Raw genomic sequence first — 14,358 nt, 5'->3', positions numbered from 1 at the left:
GTAAAGACCCAAAAACCAAGACCAAAATTCTAATTGAGAGTCTGTATTAAGCTGGCCTGTGACTGCCTGGAGAGAAATACTTCTCACAGAGCAGCCCCAAGGCATATTTCAGGGAGTTCTTAAAGACAAAGAACACAGAAAAACTATATCCTGGTTGGCAGTTGCAGGGGAAGCAATTTAACAAGATCCAAGAAGACAATGTTTGATGGGGCATCTCTGCCCTGAGTTCTAGAACAGGGTTGGATTCCTCCCCACTTTTCCAGGAGACTTTTCAGGGCAAGGGGTAGAAACCAAAGATGGTTTCAGCTGAGGCAAGATGGAGGAACCTTCACAGGTACAGTTCCCTCTGCCAGGGTTCAGTGGTATCTTGGCTACAGAACCCAGCACTAGAAATGTCCTTGGGAATCAGGCTGTAGGAGGCGGGAGGAAAATCCTAGGGTCCGCTTGCACTCCCACCCTTGGCGGCCCTCTAGACACCAGTTTACCAGCTGCCTGGTTTTTGACTCGATCTCTCTCTGCCTCTATTAATGCTAGAAAACAGGTGTGAATAATTCAAAGCTAAACCAAGCTTAGTGGAACACTCAGGACCAAGAGGCAAGAGGATCAGGACTCAGTCTAAGGTCATCCTTGGTTACATTGCTATTTTGAGGCCAGCATGAGTTACAAGAGACCATATCAAATAAAACAAACAAAAGAAAAACTAACTAAATATTGGAAGAAAAAAGAATCACAACCTAACTCTCAGCCTCACCCCACCTCAGTGATTGTTTTGCTCTTGGATGGTATGTGTGGCTGGTGGTGAACTTAGATGTACTGTTACTGGGGAAATCCACGCATAAATTGAGGCAAGTCCTTGTCAGCCCACAAGGCCACGGACTTGCAGTCATGTCCGCTATACCTCAGTTTTATCTTGGAAAGGAGGTATCTCAGAGGTCCCTAAAACATAGAGTAGAAGCCCGGACCCCAGTGACTCCTAGTCCCACCTGCCTGCTAGGTATTGATTTCAACAAGACTGGGACTTCCAGGGTCTCCACGCAGGCAAAACTTGGCAGCTTGTGCTATGGAAACCCAAGTCACCAAGTCTACCCCTCCACTGGAGGAGGGGTCTTCTCACCCTTTGCTCGCTCCAGGAATCCTCCCACTGGGGAGAAGGTTTTATTCCTCTATCTATGCAGAATATCAGTCAAGTTGCTCACCAGGCCTCCCCAGTGCTGCCCAGGGCACTCAAGTTGCAAGTCAAGTTCCCTCTGAAGCAATATAACTCTGTGATAGAGCGCTGGACTAGCATTAACAAGGCTGTGGATGTGGAAAGCACAGTTCTTATGCTCACAGGTAAGCACTAGGGAAACCAGGAATGTTAAACAGGCAGGGTTGTCTCTTCAAGGTGAAAGAAGAATAACCTGTTTTCTGCCCAGACGGCTTGGAGCAGTGGGTGGGGGTGGGGTGGGGGTGGTTAATAGGCTGGAAACCTATCTGTATGGTAAGACCACCCCAGATCTTCCCCCAGACCCTTCAGATGTCACATGTTATGGATGATGTCACATGTACTTTACAGAGAGTTTTGATGTAGTCATGCCTTAAACTTTATTGTGCACACAGTAGTGTGGTAATTATCACGAGGAAACATTTTCCAAATTGTGCTGTTTAAATAGTCTTAAAAAAACTACCGGGTGTCAAAGTTTGAATCAGACTACTGAGCTACTGAGTCCTGTTGAACTGGACTTCCTTCTTGCCTTTCAGGGATCTGGGATCCACGTTCTGCTGGCATGGTGTTTTCAGAGACATTCCCCTCCACCCTATCCCCATGTGAATTCAATTCCCAGCACTTTATAAACCAGACACAGTGACGCACACTTGTAATCCCAGTATTGAGGTGAAAAGCAGAAGAATCTGGAGTTAAGGCTACTGGTTACATAGTGAGTTTGAGGCCAGCCTGGGCTCTATGAGACCCTTTCTCAACAAAATTCAAAAAGTAAAGCTGTTGACTCCTGCGCTAACCCAGTAATGGGACACCTGGACCTGAAGTGGCTCTGACTGTTCCTTTCCACAGAAAAAGGCCTTAGTTTTCTTCAGAGGATTGGTTACAATTGGACACTTTAGAACATTTGTGTCTTTGAATTGACCCCTAAGCCCGGAAAGCCCTCGGGCTCGAGACAGTAGCACGCAGCCTTTCACAGGCCTGTTCTTAGGGAATGAGGGGAGGTGGGGAAAGGGGAGGGGCTAGGACGGAGGCGAGGAAGAGGCGGAGACAGCTCAGTCGCCCCTGGTCCAGGAAGTGCAGTACAATGGAGGTTTGCTTGTTTCTGTAGAAGAACCCTGGCCTCTGGAGTTCAGCACAGAGACTTCATTGCAGGTATTTATGACCATTCAAAAGCAGGCACGACTCTCCAGAGTAGAGGAGTAAGGGGTTCCTATCTTTCTGGCAGACCCGGAATAGTCTGGGGTCGCTTAAGGATAGGGTGTGCATCCTGAGACGTGGGTCACAGACCTCAAGCAAACTTTACAGAAGGCATTTACACAAACCTAAAGAATTGGTGTAGGCCAACCACTGCCGAACTACCTGGTTCCTTTTTTTGTTTGGTTAATTCTTTTTTTTTTTTTTTTTTTTTTTTTGTTTTTGAGACAGGGTCTCTCTGTATCTCTGGCAGGCCGGAGATCTTCCTGCCTCTGTTGAGATTAAAGGTGTGTGCCACTTTGCCCAACTCTTCCAGGCTTCTGTTTTTGTTTTGTTGTTGTTTTTAATTTAATTAGATTAACTAATTATTTTTATTTTTATTCGTTTATTTGGTTTTGAGTCAAGGTCTCATTGTGTAGCCCTGGCTGTCCTGGAACTACCAGGCTGGCCTTGAACTCATAGCAATCCACTTGCCCTGCCTACTGAGTACCAGGATTAAGGGTGTGTGACACCATGCCTGGCCTGCCTGCCTGCTTGCCTTTTCCCCTCCTTTCCCTCCTCCCTTCCCTCCCTTTCTCCCTTCCTCCCTCCCTCCCTTATGGTCTTTTTGTAGCTCTGGCTGTCTTGGAACTTCATATGTAGACCAGGCTCAGTTCAAACTCATAGGAATCCTTCTGCCTCTGCCTCCAGAGTGCTGGGGTTAAAGTTGTGCCACACCCAGCTGGAATAACTTCCTGTCACAACCAATGCAGTCTGCACCAGGCTTGCACAACACACAGTCCGTTTTACATTTACCTTTTTTAAAGCTTTATTTATTTATTTATTTTTTTAATTTTATGTACGTTAGTGTTTTGCCTGCACGTATGTCTGTCTGTGCTCGCTGTGGGTGCTTGCAGGGGACAGAAGAGGGTGGCTGAGCCCCTGGAGCTGGTTTACAGCCAGCTGTTTTTGTTGTTTTGTTTTGAGGCAGGGTCTCTCTGTGTAACCAAACTTGCCCCAAACTCATGAGCTCCCTCAGACTGTGGAGTGCTAGAATTTACAGGTGTAGGCTGCTGCATCTGGCAACCTTTGTATAAAGAAGGAATGTGCTCTAAAATAATAAGGGAGCAGGGGAGGCGGCGTGGGCATACTTGCCTAGCATACACAGCCCTAGGTTTGGTCCCCAGTCCCACATAAAACCAGGCATGGTGGCACATGCCTATAATTTGAGCCATTGGGAGGTAGAGGCAGGAGGATCAGAAGTTCAGGGTTGTCCTTGGCTACATGGTGAGTTTGAGGCCAGCATGGAACCCAAGTGACCTTATCTTAAAACAATAATAATATAAATATAAATATTTTTTTAATGTTTTAAAGAGCCAGGTATAGTGGCCTACACTTTTAATCCCAATACTCAGGAGGAGGAGCATGTGGATTCCATAAGTTTGGGACCAGCCTGATCTGAAGAGCTCCAGGCCAAGGCTGCATAAGGAGACCTGAACTTTAAAAAAAAAAAAAAAAAAAAAAAAGCTGGGCTGTGCTGGTGCACGCCTTTAACCCCAGCAGAGGCAGGTAGATCTCTGAGTTCAAGGCCAGCCTGGTCTACAGAGCTAGTTCCAGGTTAGGCTCCAAAAGCTACACAGAGAAACCCAGTCTCAAGAAAAAAATGCAAGTGATAAGAAAGAGAGATGCATGGATATCACAGGTCTCAGAAATGTGGCTGAGCACCTGACCAAAGGAAGACTGGCTCTGAAATGATGGATGGCCTGTTTCCTTTCTGTCCCCACTGTTGGCTGGAGATGAATTAGATGGAAGCTGTTTTGTGGTGTCTTAGGGGAGTGTTAACCCCAATGTCTTCACAGATTGCTGGTTCTCTGCATAAATCAAAACCTGAAGACTCAGTTCCTGCCTTTGCTCATTGAAGAGTGGTACCACCAGCTAGAGTATCCTGGTTACATATTCTGGTGACTCCACCAGACTTGGGAACTTTCCGGTAAGTTGCCGAGTTAATGAGATGTCCTGCTCACTGCCAGGACTTTGGGTCCCTGTGTGTCCTTTGTGGGAAACTCCTGGCCCAGTTGGTACAGTACTTGCCTAGTATATACAAGCTCTAGGTTTGGTGCCCAGCACCACATAAAACAAGGCATGGTGGTACATGCCCGTAATTTTAGCAACTGAGAGATAGAGGCAGGAGGATCAGTTCAGGGTCATTCTTGGTTACATGGTGAGTTTGAGGGTAGCCTGTAAGTAACCGAAGAGAAGTTGTCTTGTAATAATAATGATAATGACAGTAATAATAAAATTTTAAAGGGTGTTTTGAAGAGCCAGGTCTCCACCTTTAATTCCAGCACTCAGGTGGCCGGGGCACATGGCCTCAGATGATGGCATGGAGCTTCAAGTGATTTCACATGGAGACTCTGTCTTTCCTGCTTCCCACCCTCTCCATCACTGTCCCTCAGCAGCCTGAATTATTGCCCTTCCTGGTCTTATTCCAGGTTTACAGCTTTTCTGGCCTGTGGTTTGAAAGAGGCTTGGAGGGTGAGTGCATACCTTTAACCCCAGCATTCGGGAGAGAGAGGCAGAGACATATTTTTATGAGTTCAAAGCCAGACAACACTACTAACTGAGACCCTGTCTCAAAACAAACAAAAATTTTTAAAAAGGAGAGTTCCCTCTGGAAATGTGCAGGCTTTTAAAAAACAACAACAACAACAACAACAAAAAACAAAACAAAACAAAAAAAAACCTGGGGCTGGAGAGATGGCTCAGAGGTTAAGAGCACTGACTGCTCTTGCAGAAGTCCTGAGTTCAATTCCCAGAAACCACATGGTGGCTCACAACCATCTGTAATGAGATCTGGTGCCCTCTTCTGGCCTGCTGTCATATGCTGTATACATAATAAAAAAATAAAACCTTAAAACAACAACAACAACAGCAACAACAACAAAAAACCCTTGTTCCTATTTAATACATTCTGAGCCGGTCATGGTGGCACACACACACATCTTTGATCCCTGCACTCAGAAGGCAGAGGCAGGGGTATCTCTGAGTTCGAGGCCTTATCTACAACAGTGAGTTCCAGGACAGCCAGGGCTGTACACAGAGAAACCCTGCCTTGAAAAAACAAACAAAAAAGGAATATGTTCTGGGTAATGTAGTTCTTTGTTAGTGCATAAAATAGTCAGGAAAAAAACCTTAATTTGACCTTGAAATTCCTAAATATGTTTGGATAGCAGTCTTCTGTTAATTTCAGAATTGGGATTTCTATGTGATGTGCTATATGGCTTCTCTTTCAAGGATTTATTTTCATTTACATAAATAAATAAAATTTTGCTTTATTTTTTTCAAAAATAGGAAAGGAAAGATGAGGGGAGGGAAATGCCAGACAACTTAAGTTTAATGCAGAAGTGAGTCACACAAGGTTAGTGGAGGATGCAGCTTAAAGATGGTCTATTTGAAAAAAAAGAAAAAGGAAAAAAAGAAATAATAAACTTTCCAAAGATGGTCTATGTGAGATGATTAAAAATCATTAAAATTCCTAAGGTACAGGTACCAGAAAGCGTGTCAGACCCCTGGGACTGGAGTTACAAATGGTTGTGAGCCATAATATGGGTGTTGGGAATTGAACCCAGGTCCTCTGGAAGAGCAGCCAGTGCTCTTTACTGCTGAGCCATCCCTCCAGCCCTGTGTTTTTAAGCTAGTTGTAAAATTTTTTATTCTCATTGGTAGTGGTCTGTATCTTCTTGTAAGATTTTGTAACTATGATATTTCTGCAATTTCTAACAAAACCAAAACAAGTCAAAATCGAAGCCTAGATGGAAAGTACCCTGTGTTTGGCCATGAAGCTACATAGAAGACCTGAAGAAGGGGGAGAGGGGTGGAGGCAAGCAGGAGTGGGCAACAGTGTGAATGTGGAAATGCAAAGGAGGCTGTGGAAGGGAACCAGTGAGAACCAGGCAGCGAGGGGAGTGAAAACCAATTATGCTTGAAAACTAATAACTAATTCTTCTTATTCAGAGTAATAAAGGGGGGGGTGTGGAAAAAGAAAAAAGGAAACATCTACTCAAGAATGGAAGTTTGGGAGGTTGGTGTTACTTGGTGTAGTCTAACAAGCGAATGGACATCACAGGGATAGAAGAGGGAAAGCAGGAATGTTCTTTAGGAGTTAGAGGAGCCAGCTGGTGGTGGCACATGTCTTTAATTCCAGCACTCTGGAGGCAGAGGCAGGCAGATCTTTGTGAATTCGAGGCCAGCTTGGTCTACAGAGCGAGATCCAGGAAAGGCACAAAGCTACACAGAGAAACCCTGTCTCAGAATAAAAAAAAGAGTTAGAGGAGGTCTCCCTCTGGGTTCTTGTCATGGGGAAAGGGGAGGATTAGACAGGATCTCAAGTAGCCCAGGCTGTCCCAAAACTCCAAGTGCAGCTGACCTTGAACTCTCGATCCCCTGCCTCTACTTTTTTGAGAACTGGAACTACAGTCATGGGTCAGCAGGCTCTGCTACTTTTTGTCCTGAAACTACCAACAGGAGCCCTGTGACTTTGGGTAGATAATCTAGTCTTTAGTCTTCAGCCTCAAATCCCTCAATCCAAGATGTGGGTTGTAGCTTAGTACCACTTTGAAAACAGCAAGGGACCGGGCGCAGTTATGAGCCTCATTTACAGATGGGCAAGGGTTGAGTGGTCTGGCCAGTTACAGAGGCAGTGGAAATAGAAGTGATGGGCCTCTTGTAACCCTTGTTTCCCAAAGCTTCCAAAAACATTGACTCTCTCCTTTTTAAAACACAACTCAAATGGTCCAGACACAGCCTTCACCTTCTCTTTTATCAAGCACCCACCCCCACCAGTGAGCTCCCTAATCCTTACCTTCTCATGCCACCCAATGCTGTGTCTTCCCAACCATGTGACTTTGTGAGGCTGTGTACTCCCAGGCAAGGAAGATAGGGGAACCTGTCACTGTTTTCACCTAGCTCTAGTCTTTTTCTTCTTTTTCTTTTTGGTTTTTTTGAGACAGGGTTTCTCTATATAGCCTTGGCTGTCTTGGAACTTGCTCTGTAGATCAGGCTGACCTGAAACTCAGATCCACCTGTCTCTGCCTCCTCAGTGCTGGGATTAAAGGTGTGTGCCACCATCACTGGGCTGTTAATTAACTAATTATTATTTTTTTTTGTAATCATTTTTTTAAAGATTGATTTATTATGTATACAGCATGTATGACTGCAGGCCAGAAGAGGGCACCAGATCTCATTACAGGTGGTTGTGAGCCACCATGTGGTTGCTGGGAATTGAACTCAAAACCTCTGGAAGAGCAGCCAGTGCTCTTAACCTCTGAGCCATTTCTCCAGCCCCAAACTAATTTTTTAATGAGAAGATAGCAATCATCTTACAGCCTCCTAAATTGTTCCCAGCCACATTCATTGCTAGAACTGAGAATGTGACTGTGTTGGTCCACGGGACATTCTCAATCCTTGTTCTAGCGTCCTGGGTGGTGGTTAAAAAAAACTTTCCTAAAAAGCAGAGTGAGCTATCAGGCTCTTAGGACCACATTGCAAGGTGAGAGGGCACAATACGACAGGCTCCTGTTTGGAGATGGATGGGTAAAGAAAATTATTGCCAGAACAGTGGCTGTGGGCCTGAGTCGGTTTCTGGGTCGAGAAGAGAAGGGCTTCTTAATCCTTAGCCTGAAAAGGTGTCTTCTCTTGACCATTTTAGGACCGTCCGCCTGCAGATCCCTCAGGATGAGCTTCCAGGCCCCAGCCACACTCCTGCAGCTGGCAGTGCAGAGCCTGCTGAGGGAGGAGGCCCTGGCCATCTCTGCTCTGCAGGACCTCCCCAGGGAGCTCTTCCCCCGACTCTTCAAGGAGGCCTTCACCCGCCGCCAGTCTGCCGTCCTGAGGGCGATGGTGCAGGTCTGGCCTTTCCCCTGTCTCCCATTAGGGGGTCTGATGAAGATGAAGGTACCCTACCTGGAGACCTTACAAACCATACTGGATGGGATCGATATACTGCTTGGCCAGAAGGTTCACCCCAGGTGAGGAAGACCCCTCCAGAAGGGAGGCTCCAGAGTCTAGGGTAGGGAGATCTAGGGTCAAGGAGAATAGAGAATGGAGGGAAGGTTAGAGGCTTATGTTGGCCTCAGGAGGATTTCAGAAACTGTTGGACCGTTGCTGAGCCATCTAGGAAAAAGATTTGAGTGTTCAGGACTGTTTAGGACAGACATAGCTATTGGGATTTCTTTTATCCTTCATTAAAAAGTAAAACTCGGGGATAAATTTTAAGGATATAAACCTGAGAGAACTGTAAGTGACCACAACACATCACTACTGTCCACCTCCCGGCTCGAAAAGGCTGCGCAACCCCTCGGCCCAACCTCTTCCTCTTCTGAGGGCCTCCCTCTCTCTTCTCCTGAGTCTGCCAGGGAACTCCATGATCCATTCCAGCCAGCTGAATGTGAACCCCATCTGTTGAACCACTGCCCGACTCCCTTGGACATCAGACCACAACACAGAAAAAATTCCCATAACATAGAGCTATGGATGAAGGTGCCTACCCCTGCCTCTTCCCATAGATGCTAGAAGCGGGACCAGGCTAGATTAAAGAGGAAGAGATACAAAGCATCAAGATACATAGAAGGAACAGGGAAGGAGTAAGAATAAAAGGTTGTGCTGACTTAGTTTGGTAGTGGTGGCCTGTGGTTTCAGCCCTCAGCTTCAGGCTATAATTTCAGGCCAGTCTGGCCTTCTTCGTAGTGACAGTGAGACTCTATTTCAGAAAATGGAAAAGAAGCATGATGGGGAAGGGTGGGTTCTTGTCTTAAGTCTTCGACTTGTTATTTCTCCCCCAGGAGTCACAGACTTCGAGTTCTGGATTTGCGGGCTTTGCACAAGGACTTCTGGAGCGTCTGGGCTGGAGATAAGACAGATGCTTGCCCTCGAGCGGTCAAGTGTAAGAGGAAAACACGAGAGAGAGGTGTGAGGATAGGGAACGAGCAGTCTTTGAAGGTGTTTGTAGACATTTACCTCAAGCCAAGAGCCCTGGATGCGTGCCTGTCCTACGTCTTCCTGTGGGTGGAAGCGAGGAAGGGTTTACTGCAGCTAGGCTGTAAGAAGCTGAAGATCTCCACGATGGCTCTCCAGAACGTGGTGAAGGTTCTGGAAATGCTGGATCTGGACTGTATGGAGGAAGTGGAAGTGTGCTGCACCTGGAAACTCTCCACCCTGGCCGGCTTTGCTCCTTACCTGGGCCAAATGAGAAATCTTCGCAAGTTCCTTCTCTCTCATATCTGTGAGCCTGCCTCCATTTCCCCAGAGGAAAAGAGGAAGTGGATCAGTCAGTTTACTTCTCAGTTTCTCAACCTGGAGTGCCTCCAGGAGCTCTCCCTGGACTCCGTGTCCTTCCTCGAAGGTCAAATGGACCAGGTGCTCAGGTAAGGGAAGATGGAGAGCTTACCCTGAGGACCGCAGCAAAGCCTTTTCCTTGTTGGAACAATATAGAGATATAGCTAGAGTTGGGTTCTCTGCTTTAGCAGTGAGGAAAGGAGCTGCAGGACTGTGGGCCGAGCTAGTCCCACAGTGATGGTGCCAGACCTCGGGTGAGAATGGGGAATTTGAGTGGGCAGATGCTAAGGGGCAGCATCGTGGGTAGTGACCTCTATCTGCTGACCAGAATGACCTTATAGCAAATGGTCCACCATACCCCAGGACTCTCTAACCTAACCATCACGACTCCTAAAAAACTAACTACGTGGTCTCTTCCTAGGTGCCTGGAGGCCCCCTTGGAGACGGTCTCTATCACCGACTGCCAGCTTTCGGAATCAGACTTGAAGTCCCTGACCCAGTGTCCAGGCATCCGTCAGCTCAAACACCTGAACCTAAGTGGTGTCATACTGACCAACATGAATCCTGAGCTCCTCCGAGTCCTGCTAGAGAGAGTCGCAGCCACCCTGAAGACCCTGGACTTGGAGAACTGTAGGATCGTGGACGCCCAGCTCATTGTCTTTCTGCCTGCTCTGAGCAGCTGCTCCCAGCTCACCACATTCAACTACTTAAGGAATCCCATCTCAGTGGCTGTTCTGGAGCGCCTGCTCTGCCACACCGCTGGCCTGAGTTGCTTAAGCCTGGAGATGTATTCTACCCCCTGGGAGATTTATGGTGCCCAGGGTGCTTCTCACCACAAGCGGCTAGAACAGCTCCGTGAGGAGCTCAGTAGGACAATGAAGCCACTGAAACGCACCAAGACAGTGTGGTTCAGCATCATTCCCTGTCCACCTTGTGGCAACCGGGCCATATGAGTCAGAGCCCAAGCTGCGCTAGGGCTATGGACCTATCTAACTGGGTACTGGTGTGCCAAATGATTCCTTCTAGCTCTTGGAAGCAGTTTCCTTCTGGTATAGGTGAATCCTGAAGAGGACACAGAACCTGTGGTCTCAGTGTGTTGGGGGGTGGGAGGGATGGGTCAGGCAGCAAAGACAACCTCAGAGAGAGAAATGTTGACCTGGGAATTGATGGGAACTTTGGGACATGTGTATTCAGAAATAAGAGAAGTTTCTAGAATCTGGATGAAGAGACACTTGAGGGTGTTTGGACCCAGGTAAAGAAATGGCCAGTGTGTTCTTCCTCACTTCATGCTATAGGGTGAGTGGAATTCACCATCACTATTACTGCAGCTTTGCAGGCTTAAGGAGCCACCAGCAGCTACCACCTTCATCTCCAGCTCTGAGCTCTAGAGAATTTGCCCACCGTCGGTCCCATCCACTCAAGAAGGCCACAGTTCTGTTCAGAAGTCAGTACAGATTTTGGACAACTTCACCAACAGAAATGAAAAGAGCTGCCAGATGGTGCTGCCAGGATCTACAAACAAAATGGGAAGGGACGGGCTTAAACTTTACATAGGCAACATCCATACACCATGCTTGAAGATCGGTAAAGCAAGGCCTTTTCCCAGCACTCGAGAGGCAGATGCAGGAAGAGCTCTGAGTTTGAGGCTAGCCTGGTCTACAGAGTGAGTTCCAGGACAGTCAGGGCTTCACAGGGAAACCCTGTCTTGAAAAACCAACTGAACAAGAAAAATCAGTAAAGCAGACACACAGTAGAGTTGAGAAACATCTTTGTTAGTCTTAAGGTGCCCCTGTCGAAGCTGACCACTGCAAACAGACTGTATTGGTCATCTGACCTCTGTTGGGTCTACAAGGGTTACAGGCCTCTTGATTCAAGTGACTGGTCCTATGTCACCGGAGGTGGGTGGCTACTGGGGGATTAAACGTAGGACTTTGTGCATGCTAGGCAAATGCTCTACCACTATTAACCTTTAAAGAATTACACTGCTCTGTGTATATGTTGGATTTAGGGGAATGTTCATTGTTTAAATAAATGTGTAACAAAGAAGTATTTGTGTTTTGGGTTTTTTTGTTTTGTTTTGTTTTGTTTTGTTTTTGAGACAGAGTCTCTCTCCATAGCCCAGGCTGTCCTGGAACTCACTATGTAGACCAGGCTGGCTTCAAACTCCCAGAGATCTGCCTGCTCTGCCTCCCAAGAACTGAAATTAAAAGCTGCACCACCACCAGCAAGAAGTCCTGGTATGTGTAGACCATACTGGACTTGAACTCATGGTACTACTCCTGCCTTAGCCCCCACCATGATCACCACAGTGTTTGGATTATTAAAGTGACCCACCACACCTGACTTGGAATGTTGTGGTTTCAGTAATTCTCTCCCATTGTCAACTTCTCTCTTGGCTATCCATGGCCGTCCATTGAATTCATACACACACGTACAATTGAAGATCTAATCTCCAGAGTAGTTTGTTTGGGAAAAACAGAGGATCGCAGCCTGAGATGTGCATACTTGGCTAACATGGGTGTATCTAAGGAGGTAAAGGGGTGTTTTGAAAGGGAAGAGAAATGCAAGTTACCTACTATGGGGGACAGCTCACTAGTTGCATGGACTTGTGGCAGTGTTGGTGCTAATTCTTTGGTGATGGTGTCTGTTGTCAGGTATGCAACCCACTGAAGGGGGCTTATTTGGGACAGGGTGACTATGAGGAATTCTCACAGGCACAGGGCTCTATCTTTATATCCTGGTTCCATGCTGGTAAGGCTTGATGTAAATTAACCCACGTGAACATGGGTAACTTCCACTAGGACACACACAAACCCCACATGTGGAGTAGACTCTCAGTTAGCTAGAACCTCTAGACCTCTGCAAACCATGCCTCTGGTCCTACCAGGTTGCAACCTTTCTTGGCCTACACTAGTTATGGCTGGTAAAATTAACTAGATTCCCTTTGAATCAAATACTAAGATCACACAAGCATGGACACTTTTTTTAAGATTTCTATCCCATTAAAATACTGTATCTGGCCTGGAGAGATGGCTCAGAGGTTAAAAGCCCTGGCTGCTCTTCCAGAGGTCCTGAGTTCAATTCCCAGCAACCACATGGTGGCTTACAACCACCTGTAATGAGATCTGGCACCCTCTTCTGGCCTGCAACCATACATGCAGGCAGAACACTGTACATGTGAATAAATAATCCTAAAAAAAAAATAAAATACTGTATTCTTTTGGGACTTGATCATATCAATGAAAAAAAATCTTTCTAATAATGTGTTCTTCCACTCCCTTTCATGAAAAACAAGTCACTTTTTATTACTACTGACAAGACCTCAAGTAGAAATCATGTAGCCAAAGATGACCTTGAACTTCTGACATCCTTTAACCTCTACCTCCCAAGTGCTGAGATTACAGGCATGTGCTACCACACCGAGATTATGCGGTGCAGAGGACTGAACCTAGGCATTCACGCATCAAATGAGCTGCATCTCTAGCCCCAGAGCAAGTTGGGTTGTTTTTTTAAAGATTTATTTATTTCATTTTACATGTATAAACAGTTTGCCTGCATGTGCACCATGTTTATGCAGTGCCCACAGTGGACAGAAGAGGGGATCAGATCCCCTGGAACTAAAGTTATAAACAGTTGTGACCTGCCATGTGGATTCTGGGAACTGAACCTTGGTCCCCAGCAAGAGCAGCAAGTGCTCCTATCCACTGAACCATCTCTCCAGCCCCCTGGAGCTAGTTTTGAGATGACACAGGATCCAAGGATGACTAATTACAAGGTGCCTGTGGTCAATTGTGGCTCTAAATAAAGGATTCCTGCTGAGTTCCCCAGCTGAAGCCTGATGGTGATGGGCAGGGGACCTGAAGTAAGAGCCTCAGGAACTCAACATCAGATGAGGATATTGAGCCACACCTAGATGATGGGGCCCTTCTAGGAGCCAATGTACTGATGCAGGTTTAGGGCTTGGTGTACACTGAAAGCTCAAGAAATGCATCTCTTTCTTCCTTTATCCCTTCTCCATGCTTCCGTTTACTCTGTTTCTGAGAAACAAAAGGAAGGCAGAGACATGAGAACGGAATGGAACTGAGCTTTGACATGTGGCCTCCCTTAAATCACTCCTCACCCCAAAAGCAGAACAACTTCTTCAGTGAGTTTGAGAAAAATTGACAAGTCGTGCCATTTGAACACCATCGTCTGATAGGTCAAAGCAAATGGCATAAATTAACATCAGAAGAACTACATGGTAATTAAAAACACTGTTACTGAGTAGCACATGGTGGCCTATACCTTTAATCTCAGCACTCAGGAGGCAGAGGCAGGCTGATTTCTGTGAGTTCCAGACCAGCCTGGTCTACATAGTGAGTTCCAGGCAAGCCAGGGCTATAGCAACACCTCTCTCTCTGTGTCTGTCTGTCTTTCTTTATATATATATATATATATATATATATATATATATATATATATATATATATATATATTATATGAGAGCTATTGGTGTGAATAATTGTTTTGTGGTTTACATAAGAATCCTCTTAAAATGTTTGTTTTGAGACAGGGTCTCACTTTGTAGCCCTTGCTGGGTTAGGACTTGCTATGTAGACCAGGCTGCCCTTGCCTCTGCCTCCTGACCACTATGTGGGATGCACCACCACACC

At 46.3% G+C, this 14,358-nt stretch overlaps 1 protein-coding gene across 1 annotated transcript; it reads left to right on the top strand.

Moving 5' to 3' along the window:
• Positions 1-2,268: 2,268 nt before the first annotated feature.
• On the top strand, positions 2,269-10,800 carry LOC114686377 (PRAME family member 12-like). Its single transcript, XM_028861057.2, has 5 exons — positions 2,269-2,353; positions 4,234-4,364; positions 8,082-8,400; positions 9,214-9,795; positions 10,128-10,800. Exons 3-5 carry the CDS (start codon positions 8,108-8,110, stop codon positions 10,657-10,659), a joined length of 1,407 nt encoding a protein of 468 aa, XP_028716890.1. The 5' UTR covers positions 2,269-2,353; positions 4,234-4,364; positions 8,082-8,107; the 3' UTR covers positions 10,660-10,800.
• The last annotated feature ends 3,558 nt before the right edge of the window (positions 10,801-14,358 follow it).

The sequence above is a fragment of the Peromyscus leucopus genome, chromosome 2 (genome assembly GCF_004664715.2).
Source record: "Peromyscus leucopus breed LL Stock chromosome 2, UCI_PerLeu_2.1, whole genome shotgun sequence".
Taxonomy (NCBI): domain Eukaryota; kingdom Metazoa; phylum Chordata; class Mammalia; order Rodentia; family Cricetidae; genus Peromyscus; species Peromyscus leucopus.
The sequence above is the reverse complement of the archived record's forward strand: the minus strand, read 5'-3'. Positions and strand labels throughout refer to the sequence as shown.